The sequence below is a fragment of the Phoenix dactylifera genome, chromosome 11 (assembly GCF_051530095.1).
Source record: "Phoenix dactylifera cultivar Ajwa chromosome 11, Ajwa_hap1_PhDact_Kaust_v1.1, whole genome shotgun sequence".
NCBI classification, from domain to species: Eukaryota; Viridiplantae; Streptophyta; class Magnoliopsida; order Arecales; family Arecaceae; genus Phoenix; species Phoenix dactylifera.
Window position 1 is genome coordinate 19486189 of NC_143200.1, and position 12244 is coordinate 19498432.

At 38.6% G+C, this 12244-nt stretch overlaps 1 protein-coding gene across 1 annotated transcript; it reads left to right on the plus strand.

The window, feature by feature from the left end:
- On the plus strand, nt 1-9225 carry LOC103695989 (ras-related protein RABB1c-like). The gene is made up of 6 exons (XM_088707112.2): nt 1-198; nt 692-831; nt 7478-7560; nt 7680-7884; nt 7979-8047; nt 8796-9225. The coding sequence occupies exons 1-6, from the start codon at nt 153-155 to the stop codon at nt 8886-8888; spliced, it is 636 nt and encodes a 211-aa protein (XP_088563238.1). The 5' UTR covers nt 1-152; the 3' UTR covers nt 8889-9225.
- The last annotated feature ends 3019 nt before the right edge of the window (nt 9226-12244 follow it).

Sequence of the window (12244 nt, forward strand, 5' to 3'; positions counted from 1 at the left end):
TCTCCCAAGTCCCAACCCGAGTCCATTTCCTCCTCCTCGTCCTTTTTCTTTTTGTTCCTATCCGTCCTTCCCCAAGCCCCCTAATTCCTCTGTATTTGATTTCGCTGTAGCCTTTGGGGAGGAGAATCTTGGATTGGGGTTTGGGAGGAGAGATGTCTTACGCCTACCTCTTCAAGTACATCATCATCGGAGATACAGGTAGTTCATCCCTTTTATTTTTTTTTAGGTTTCTTTGGAGTTGATGTATCTGTGAATTGGGAGGATTGATGCCCTAGGGGTTTCTGTTTAATCGATTTTTTTACCGAATTAGATGGAATTTTGGTGTCCCGGAATGACTTTGTTTCCTTTCTTTTTTTTGTTTCTGTGGATTAGTAATCTGGGAAGAATATGGATTTGGATTTGTTGATATGTTTTAGACTATGAATTATAGGAAAAAGAATTTGATTTACATGGATTGGTTGAGTTTTATATGGACACCCATGTCCGTGATACAGAGGATATGATTCAGACTTTGGTGGTCCTGCCTCATTAATCTGTCAGGTTTTCTTGTGTTGCATTATATATTCCAAAGAACTGGATTGCGATTGATGGTTCTATTGAATATTTTTAGTACTACATTTCTTTGAAGATTTGAATATATCCATGATGTGTGACCACGTATCTTTTCTTTTCTTTGTTCTTTCATCCACAGGAGTTGGGAAATCATGCCTTCTGTTGCAGTTCACGGACAAACGATTCCAACCTGTTCATGACTTGACCATTGGTGTTGAATTTGGGGCAAGGATGGTTACAATCGACAACAAGCCCATAAAGTTGCAGATATGGGATACGGTTGGTTGCCATGTCCCTGATTGTACTTTCTTGGATTAGGTGTTTGTAGAGTAAAACTGTATCTACTGGTAATCAGAATTGCTTGGATATTGACTTTATTGAACCCAAAATCCTACTCAACAACGTCAAATATCTTGCGTAGTTTATATTGCTTTGTTTTGAGTTTGAATTGTGATCAATTCCTTGTTTGCTTGAGTATTTCTGATATTTTTTTTTTAGTTGGAGTTAGTGAAACCATTCCCATAGCTTTTTCCTGGAGGAAGTAGCAAAATTAATATGATAATGGTCAAGGTCAATACTATACATTGTTGTTCTCCAACAAAGCATTCTTGAACATTGAAAGGTTGATAAGAGATTTTTGGTGGTGGAAGAATTCTGTGCAGTGAAATAAAACTTTCAAGCAATCGGTATACTAAATTTATTTATATATTAGGTTTGGAGTCATTAGTGAGCATGATAGTATGTCTTCGGAGATTGTCATGCAAGGGCCAAGCATGCTGGGATTTATTTTAAATTATACAGCAATTCACGATAGAATTGGGTTGGAGTGGAATGAGCACTGGCGCAGTGGAGCAACTTGGATTGGGTCTATCGGAGTCTCGCAGGGCGGGGACCAATGAGTTTCAATGGGGTACGTAGGGACAACTAGGTGCCTTTGTTCTGTCTTGATCCGATCAAAATCTGCCAGCATTGTACCTCCAATATATATATATATATAATTTTATTATTTAATTTTTTACTATTTTTGGTCGAGGTGAAAATTTTAGGTATGGAATCAGTCAGTCCTATCTGACCTTTCTCGCTGATTTTATATATATATATATATATATATATATATATATATATATATATATATATAATTTTAGGTATGTGAGCTTGCATTTTCTAGTTTAAATTTAGAATTTGTGAGTTATGAGAATCATTGTAGATTGTCTTGCAAGGAACAAGCATGTTGGGATTTTCCACTTCCTTTCAAAACTGTTCGAAAGTATGTCAGTTTCAAATTTTCGGCTAAAACTACTTTTGTGGCCAAATTCACTGTATAAATGAGCTACTTGTGTTGATCGCCGCCCCCCCCCCCCCCTCCCCCGCTTTCTCTCTCTTCCTTCCAATTTTTGAATGTGAACTAGCATTTTCTAGTTTAAATTTAGAATTTGTGAGTTATGAGAATGCTAGAAGCATTGCAACATCACATTATGATTTTAATTTCAGAAGTAAACTGGTATAGGTTTGGCTATCCTAAAACTCAAACATTTAACAATAAAAAGATATGGTGTTATGGTGCACTATTAACCTGATCCTTTACAGTATATTTTGCAAAAAATAATGATTTGATTGTTATAGTGCAAAGCCACCAAAGCAATACATCCAAACGACTCAAACAGTATAAGATACTCAGAAATGATGTATATCGTTTACTTTATTCTTTTAATTAGTTCAATGTCTTATGAGATGCTATAATTATCAACTGAAACTACTGAAATTGGAGCCAAAACAACCAAAGTTGAGAATATCACCTGATTCAAAGCTCATACTATCAAGCCGGAACTAAAAGCAAAACTAAGTTTCTAAACCTTATGGCCAGGCAGCTGCTGATTTGCAGTGGGATTAATGTATATGTTAAGTTAATTTTTGGGCTGCTATTAGTTAGTCTAGAGTAGCAGCCTAGTGGCTACAATAATTTTCGTTGGAGTCAAGAATGGTGAGTGTTTTCATGGCACATGTAGGATGTAATGCACATATAAATTAATGGTACTGGAGCTGAATGAGCTGAAATAAGCTTGCTGACCTCATGAGGTTAGGAGTTGCCGAGAAAATTTTGGATGGGCTTTATGAGAATATACGTGCAGCAAAATTTTATGGAATAAGCATTCAGAAACAGTTATTGATGCTATCTCATCTTATTTTCATATGATCTGGATGGCAAATAATATGCAGAAGAAGTGCAATTTGAGTCTTTCTGGTTAAAGTTGTTGGTACTTGTAAGATTGGCAGAACAAATGCAATCATAGCGTTGTTAAGATGGATGTGATATTAAAGAAGCACTACATATGGTATCATTCATTGTGTTGATAGTTTTTGACATATATATACGAGCTGCTTGGATCAGTTACTGTATTTTAACCATATGGGATAAAGAAAGCAAATTAGTGCAGCCAAAACTCAAGAGGGCTGTTATTGTCCACTGTAACCTACTGTTGTGGTTTTAGTCGATGATAGACTACTGCCTTAGGATTACCTGCAGAGTTGCTGTTTACTTGCTTGTTTCGGCTATAAACAACAGTAGTAGTTTGTGGCAGCAAAGGTAATGGATCTGAGGGTGAAGGCTGTTGGGGATCTTTTAGCCTTAAACAATTCGAATTTGCCAGATCTGAAAGAAGATCTGTTATACCATTAAAGATTTAACAAAACAAAGGGTCATTATGGCGGGGTGGGGAGTCTATTGATGGGGAGAGAAAATTGAAGTTAAGAGGAACAATGAGAAAAGAGAGGACACTCTTATTTACTTTCACTATCGTCATCAATATTGAACTTCTATTCAACCTAGGGATCCCTTGAGCACATTAAGTTGACTCCAGATCTGAAGGAAGAATTTCTTGAAGGGCCAGTCAGGTCACATAAAATCTTTATCAAGTTAGGGCTTTAAACAAATTGGAGGCCCACGGAGTGGGCCAGTCAAAGCCTTCCATGAGCTGTTTTCTGCGCCTATCTAGCACCATATACGAGGGATTTTTTGAGATGAAATGAGTTGGTGGTTGTTTGAAATACGTAATGGAAGAGGGATCTAATAAGCTTGAGTTATTTTTCAAGCGTGACCTAACTGGGAGAACAAGAGTTTAGAGATGAAGTAACTAAACTATTTCAATTAAGCTCTACCACTCAACATAAGATGGAAGGAATCATATGAGAGTTGTAATGGAGAGTTGGCATCCTAAGAATTTTACAGTCCAAGTTATTTAGCAGCTAACAACAATGGGTTAAATCATTTTTCGTAAACTCTTTTAAAAGATGGGAAGGTTTCTTGCTAGTTACTTTGCAAAATGTAAACAATGGTGTATGTTGTTAGTTTACTTGAAAGATGTGATCTGGAATTTTAGAGTTGATTCCTGGACACTCCATTTTTAAGTTGTATGGGAGTATCAATACTTTTGGACACTTGGATATGACAAGACATGGCATGGCTGGAAAGTCCACTTTTAATTGTTCTGGTGATGTCAACTAGGGGACTTCTTGTTTTAAGCGCTGGACACTTTAAGTGGGGTGTCCTATTTTCAATGTGGAGTTACCCGGGTTTTGTAGACACTTCAAGCGAAGTGTCTTTATGTTTCTAACATAAAGTTGTCAAGATTGTATAAACACTTTAAATGAAATGTTATTGTTAAAAATATAGATGTACACAGTTAATTACCATTTAAGTACCTCAACGCATCTTAATCATGAGCCTAGCGAATAAATTAAACAACTTGCAAACTTATAATTATTTTATCAATCTGTTTGTTTGATAGCATTTATAACTCTCCTTTCCCTTTTAATTTATTCTTTTTTTGAAATCAGACACATAGACACAGATCTATGTGTATGTATATGTGTTTATAAGATATTAACATATATATGTGTGTGTGTGTGTGTGTATTATCACATATTTATGTCTTGTCCCCCTGCCTAGATTTTTGGTGGATGCCATGTCCGACACTTGGGGACACTTGGACTTCTTGTCACCAATGCCAAGTGTGTCTAAGTAACATTGCTCCATGGATTTCAATATACCATAACCTTCAGATTCAGCCAATGGGGAGTGGTTGGACAGATCTTGCTCGCATGTTATAATTTGGGAGCAATGGAAAGAGACAATAGAAATACCTCAATGACCTCAATGACAGCGATACATGAATAGGATTAGTAGACATAACGATCATTGATACATGATTCTGAAAATTGTTTAAGCTGTTGGTTGTTGACTTTGCACCTCAAGGAATGGCTAAATTGTTGGCCAGCTTATAATTTTTCCCCTCTTTTAATGGTATTTTGGATATCTAAGGAAGAAAATGAGTTGTGATCAGTTATGGATGTAATGGTTAGGACATTAGATGAGAAGGGTTTGAATTTTGTTGTATGACTTGTTATGCAAACATGTTTTACACTTGCATATGACAGTGCTGCTCTTCTTGAATGGAAACCAGGTAAAGTCCAAGTGGATAGGAAAAGGAATAAGGATGCATGTGGCAAATGCAACTGGTGATCTAATATAGTGCATGGATGTTTAAGATGAGGAGGAGATAGAAGGAGCAGGTTGCAATTTATACTTGCATTTTATGATCTCATTACTTGCATGTTTGATGAGGGTTGAATGATGAAATGTAGTTGTGTTAGTGGGTGGTTTAGGTGCAAATGAATGTTCAAGTAACAAGATTTGTATCAGCCTAGGACAATAAGTGGGCATAGAAAATGATTTGGGTGCTAAAATTGATCTATGGCGGTACGGGATCAAAGTTACAGGTAATACTAGTGTTGCAGATGTTGGTGGCATTTAGTTCATGGTAGCATAAAATAAACAGATATATTGGAACGAGTTGCTTCCATAGCATAGCAGTCAGCTCACAAAAAGGAACAACATTTGGAAAAATAAATTTGAGAGTTTCACACGCTAGTACTAGATCTTCAGGCTTAGAGATTCTCTTTTAACACAGTATGTTATTGCCTAAAATATTTTAAAACTAATTATATGCCATTTTATCTTTAAGGAGTGTACACTAAGGAGATCCATGGTGAGGATCCTCATAGTATTTTTAAGAAAAGGGTTTTTAGGTGTAACCAACAAGTATTTACTTAAAACCTAATCAGTTGGTATTGCTAATTTTCTTGTTGAACTGTGTCTCTTCTCTTTCTCTCTCGTTTGCATCTCCCAAGCCACTTGCAAATTATGATCAACATTATTGGTCCCTTCATTGAGCCTGAGGCTGGCCATACTCTTGTTTGTAGTCCACTTTTCAAAGCCCATTAACTGTAGTAGAGATCAAAGAGATATTCTTGTTTTTGAACTTCATGATGTAGCTAGCTTTCCTTTACTTTAATTTGTCTCTTCCTGGCAATTTGTGATGCTTGAGACACCAGCCCTTCTAAATATTTTAAGCTTTTTGGACCATTACTTCATGTCTGCTGATAGCGACAATGTTTCATGAATTATTGGAATGAGTCTACAATTATTTATGAGCTTTTGGATTTTTCAAGTGAGTTTGAAATTCATGGTTGAGTAATTTAATTCTTCAGTAGATATTTAGTATTAACTCATAACATTTGAAAAAATCATGTTTATTCTCAGGATAAGGGATGATTATTGAATAGTCAATGCTATTTTTGTTTTTATTATTTTTCTATTTCTTGCTGCTATTGGCATTCACTGCCTGTTTCTCTTCATTGAGAATTCATGGATATATATTATATTAAGTATCTAGGTCTTCAAATTTGCTTTTGGGACTTCTAACGATTTCATTTTCTTTTTCTTGATTTCACATTTTAACCTGCCAAATTCCAAACCTGTGACCATACATTGCAATTGTGCAACCTTATTCATCTTATGTTTACATCATAAATAAATGATGAGTCTTGTTTCTTTTCTTATTATAAATTTGCTCAAGTATGCCAAAAGCAAAGTACAGCTGTAACATAACAATGCCCTGCCTTTTCTGGTTCGGGAGATTTGACCTGATAGAAAGGGTATAGTGTTGAAAATTCCATGCTTCATGATAAGGTGATACTTGTGAGTGAGAAAATTCCTGATTGACTAGTCATTTTAGACAAGTTAGCTTCTACTATAATGTTATTGGAAAATCACTTTTGATATCTTGGCCACTGAACAGGATTCCGTTTTACGAAGCAGTTTAACAGGAAGAATTAGAGGTGAAGCAACAATTTCTATGACCCTTTATTTATCACCTCGCTTACCAAAATGAATGTTGTTTCTCGTGGAGGTGCCACACATGTCCTGTTTGGAACACAAAGTTGGCAGTTTCCTAACTTACCAGTAGACTGTTAAGGTGATAGTGACTGGAATTAGCAAAATCCCAAGATAGCAGTATAGTTTTTATTTATTTACAATACATCACTTATCATTGTAATTTTGTTATGAATATCAATTCAAGTGACTAATTTTCTCCTACCTATGTCACCTCCTTTGCCTCCATTTTAGCCAGAGCCCATATTTCCACTCAACAACCACTGCTTGACTCTCCTCTTAATGCTTGTACAAAAGAAATCATTGTTGTGATTGCTGAATATTTTTTACTGATTATGTTCTGAACCATGGGTTGTGTATCATTATTGGAGCATCATTGGTGGTAAAGGAAGAATATGTATGATGTTAATGATATGTGACTTTATTGGTTAAGTTGTCATGACAGTGATGTCGTCATAATTTTTTTCCAAACTTAATAAATTTGAATTTTGTTTAGATGCTGTTTAGTTTGGTATGTTATCGGCCAAAGTTTCATTGATAATAAACATAGTACATTGTCTTGCAAATGAATTGGTGCTATTTGGCTTAACCCTCTGCTTTTTAAGTTGGTGTACTTTGAAGCAACTGGGTGGGATATTCCCTGTCAAACCACCACTACATGCATCTGATGCAGAGGTTTTTTTAACACTACAGGCAGGCCAAGAATCTTTCAGATCTATAACGAGATCTTACTATAGAGGGGCTGCTGGTGCACTACTAGTCTATGATATCACCAGGTTGGTATATTATTAGAGACTTCTTGGCATTCAACAATGCAAAATTGAATATATTATTCTCTCTGAACTTGAGGTGTTACATAGATGCTTATACTCTTGTCCTTTAATATGAATCTCAGGAGGGAGACATTTAACCATCTTGCGAGCTGGTTGGAAGATGCAAGGCAGCATGCAAATGCTAATATGACAATTATGCTGATTGGAAATAAATGTGATCTGTCTCACAGAAGAGCTGTCAGCACTGAGGAAGGTGAGCAGTTTGCTAAAGAGCATGGTTTGATCTTTATGGAGGCTTCTGCAAAAACAGCTCAGAATGTCGAAGAGGTAACTAAGCCTTGCTACTTTTATGCTTAATAGTGGGTGAAATCTCTTCTTTTTTATTATAATATGGCTTTTCTAATGGCTACTGCTTTTCCAGGCATTCATCAGCACAGCAGCAACAATATACAAGAAAATTCAGGATGGGGTTTTTGATGTATCAAATGAGGTAATTCTTTACTCATAGTTGGACCCTACAACTTGTTTATCCGGTATTAACTCTACACACATGGGGGGAAGACTGGGGAGAAAGATCATGTATTTGTGGTTAGCTCTGTAACTTGTGCTTTTCCATTTCTTCCCATCCTGGTCAGTTTTTCGAGCTTCCCTCCATCCTTCCTCATAGCATGGAGGTTTTCTGATGCTTTCGCTTACTCTGTGCCCAGTAGTTTGTCGCAAAAGCTGGGTCCCTTATCCCCGATGCATAGACCATACCATACCAAGCAATTAATTTTGGAATACTTGAAATATTTGCTCCCTTTTTGTTTGGAATAAAGGACACGGTCAACCCTCATTTAGAACCAATACCTCAGGGCATAGTTGAGTGGAAGATTGAACAGCATTGGTAGGAGGGGAAAAGTAAATGCGTATAGTGGATGCCACTTCCTTGCTGGGACCCTCTAGGCTTCACTAGGCGTGATCATTTGATGATAGTGATGTGGTATCGGGCAACTTTACTCTTTTGAACTTCACTTTCTCTATCATCATCATCATCATTTGGTATAATATTTTGCCACAACTATTTGCAATCCTGTGCCTTTATATAATAATCACGAGCTCTACTTTTGCTTCCGCCCAAGGACAAATTTTTGTTGCGGATATTGGAACCTTATCTTCTCTTCTATGACTGGTAATACCATCTTGTGGCTTCTACCTTTTTTTTCTGTCCCTATAATCTTGTTGTGCAACTTTTGCAGTCTTACGGAATCAAAGTTGGATATGGAGGAATTCCAGGTCCAGCAGGAGGAAGGGATGGCTCCTCTTCTCAAGCTGGTGGCTGTTGCAGTTGAGCTCGTTTCACTTCCTCCAGGTCGGACAGGAGGAAGGGGGGGCTACTTTTCTCAAGTGGTGGCTCCTGCAGTTGAACTCATGTTGAAGAATGTTAGTCCGACTTAAGATATTCCTTATTTGTTGTCCGACTTATGATATACCTTATTTGTTGTCTTTCTCCATCAGAACGATAGTCCTATGTGTCTTGTTGTATTTTCAGCGTTTGGATCCTAAATTTGTGAAAAGTGGAGTATGCAAGTTGGTAAATATTGTACAACCCCTCTGCATCCCGTTTGTGTTCCATTCAGTTAATTGTATGTGCGTGGAAAGCTATATTAATTTTGATTCGTTTGATCACTTCGTTGCTGATCCTTACGGAAACTTGAATTTATTGCAACTGGTAGAAATTCTTTTCCAGAAATGGCTTGAGATATCTATATAGTATCAAGATGGGTGGATATAATTGTTAATGTTTAACTTATGTGAGGGCCTCGTGGGGTGGGCCGCCAAGTGGCTTGCTTATCCTGTACCTAATTCAACGGCAACTTAGCTTGTCATCTAAGCCATGGCGGACGCATTAGGAAATTTCAGCATGGACTAGATTTTGTTCCAAGTCTAATTGGTCAAAGCAAATGCGTGCGGGCATGAACTAATTCGGTTGGTTATGTCGCATCACAAAGAGCTCGGTTGGCTATGATTTTGATGATGCTCGACTTTATCTGTTCCAGTCCCAATCTGATGGATTGATGTTTCAATGATGATATCAAAATCTTTTGGTTCAATTGAATCACTTTAGCTGGGACTTCCTCAGTCTCTTTGGAAGTAAGATGTTATCTATTAATTTTAGATGTGGGTTGCTTTCTGTGACTGTCTGTTTTATGTAGCTTATGAGTGCAAGCAAAGACTGGTGAGTTGGCTATCTATGCGTTTGTCTTTTAGACAGAACTACACTTGACTGACTTGTAAGACGGTTTGTAACAGTCGCTCTACACTGCAAGGAGGATGGAGAAGGGATGGTAGTCGATTCTATTCTCTTGGAGGATGATTCGACCATGATGATCAGTTGGGTTTGGACGGGTCCGAGCAGTGATGGAGGAGTTCATTCCTTGCTCCATAGATATTTGGTTGATAGTGAGGGAGAGTGTTACATTTCAGGCTATGCATGTATATCGTGAGGCTAATGGGGCGGCGGACTGAGTGGTGACATATGTAGCGAGCCACTCAAGAGGCACCCTATAAGTTGGGAAGGATGAGATGCTTGGTGCATTTCGAGACTTTTTGTTTGCCGATTCTACTGGATGTATTCGTACCCGTGTTGTATGATATGTCTGTTTCAGCAAAAAAAAAAAGAAAAAGAAAAAAAGATGGTAGCCGGAACCTTGGGAGGAGCTACAATTGAGCTTGAGAGATAAAACAATTGGGAGAGAGACCAATAGCCGGAACCTTTCCTCTCACCTATAGATGGAGCACCTATAACTTAGGCTATATTGCAATTTGAGCTGCAGTGCGACTCTACCAACGAAGCTCCGGGAAACTTGGGGTGGCAATCGGGTCGGGTCGGGCATAAACGGGTCTGGTCAGATTCAGGTCGGGTCAAAAAATCATAAACCTGGATCTGACCTGTTTATTAAACATGTCAAAAATTACAACCCGAACCCGACCTGTTTATTAAACAGGTTACCCGACCCGACCCATTTAACCTGATTAATAAACATGTCAGTTTAAATAGTTCCTTCTTGAGTCTTGACCCGTTTAAACAATGAACATCCGACCCGGACCGCTCCCCGTTCTCCCCTCACCCGTCCGACCGTCTCCTCCAAGACCCCCTCCCTGTTCTCCTCTCACCCATCTGTCCGTCTCCTCCAAGACCCCCTCCCTGTTCTCCCACTTTTCCGCCTCCCCCTTCGTCTGCCGCTGGCGGCCGCCACCCACCTCCCGGAAGTCGGAAGGTCCCACGACCCCAACCACGGCAAACCCTAAACCGTCAACCCCCACGTCTCCCTCCGTAGCCACCACTCTCTCCTCCGCTCCTCCGACGACCCGCCCCTGGATCTCGATGAAATCCTCCGACCCTTGGCCCCCTCCTCCGACCCCGATGCCGACGGCGCCATCGTCATCATCAAGTCCCTCCCCACCAACCTCCTCGGCATCATCGAAGGCCCAACGTCCTCGGATCTTCTGCTTCTCCTCGGCATCATCGAGTCCCTCCTTACCGACCTCCTTGACTCGTTTGTTCGCCGAATCTGAGGGGACCGAGGTCAAATCCCACGACGGTCGGAGGGGCGACGGCCAGAGGGAGATCTTCGGCGGCTCGGCAGCTGGGGGAAGATAGGGAGAGATGAGGAGGGAAAGGGGGAAAGAGCCCGGCGGGCGGCGGCTCCAGGGGGTTTCTCTTTCTCACTTTCTCTTCTTTTAGTTTTAGTTAGGTTTTCATCTGTGAATCTCATCTCCACTCTCAACTGTTGGATCTTCAAATTATTAGCCTCCATCAATTCTATTTGGGATAAAATCAGGTCCAATAAGGCCCATATATTAAACAGGTTATACGGGTTATACGCGTCAAGACATATAAAACCTGTATCTGACCCAATTAATAAATAGGTTAAACAGGTCAACCTGTTTACGACCTGAACCTATTTAGGCCAAACCCAAACCTATTTATGGCGGGTCGAACACAGGTCGGGTTGGCGAGTCGGGTCATATTTTGCCACCCCTACGGAAAACCCCTTCTCAGCTTCTCCATGTCGTGGGTGTTAAACTTGACAAAAAGGGACAAACGATTGATATGGTTGACAAAAGATTTAGGCCCTGTTTGGGGGAGCTTTTGGAGGGCCAAAAAGCACTTTCTGGCCCTCCAAAAGTACTTTTAAATAAAAAATGGTGTTTGGTAAAATTTCCGAAAAGCTGTTTCAGCTTTTGCGGGAAGCTGAAAACAGCTTTTGGGGGGAAGCTCCAATTTGGAGCTTTCCGAGAATGCTGTTTTTAGCTTTGTCGGAAAGCTGTATTTTTGACAAAAATGCACATATTAAAATATAATAATTACATAGTTTGTCCCTTTATAAACCTAAAAATCTGCTGGAGCCAAGAACTCTAGCCGTCAGACTCCCTTCCGCAAGAAAGATTGTTAGAGAGATAAATGGTCATTCGGAGGATGAAACATTAATTTACACTAATAATTAAAATATTTTATACTTTTATTATTATATTATACTATAAATATAATATTATATTACATTGCATCATAATACATTAATATGTTATTACTATTATGCTATATTATAATAATATTATTTTACATTACAATATTATTATACTATATCGTATATTTATGTATTAATATATGTTATGTTTTATTATGTTCTGTTATATAATACTA

Coding starts and splice junctions, on each gene's coding strand:
- LOC103695989 (XM_088707112.2), top strand. CDS start 153: ATGTCTTACGCCTACCTCTTCAAGTACATCATCATCGGAGATACAG. Junction 199..691: donor CATCATCATCGGAGATACAG/GTAGTTCATCCC, acceptor TTTCATCCACAG/GAGTTGGGAAATCATGCCTT. Junction 8,048..8,795: donor TTTTTGATGTATCAAATGAG/GTAATTCTTTAC, acceptor CAACTTTTGCAG/TCTTACGGAATCAAAGTTGG.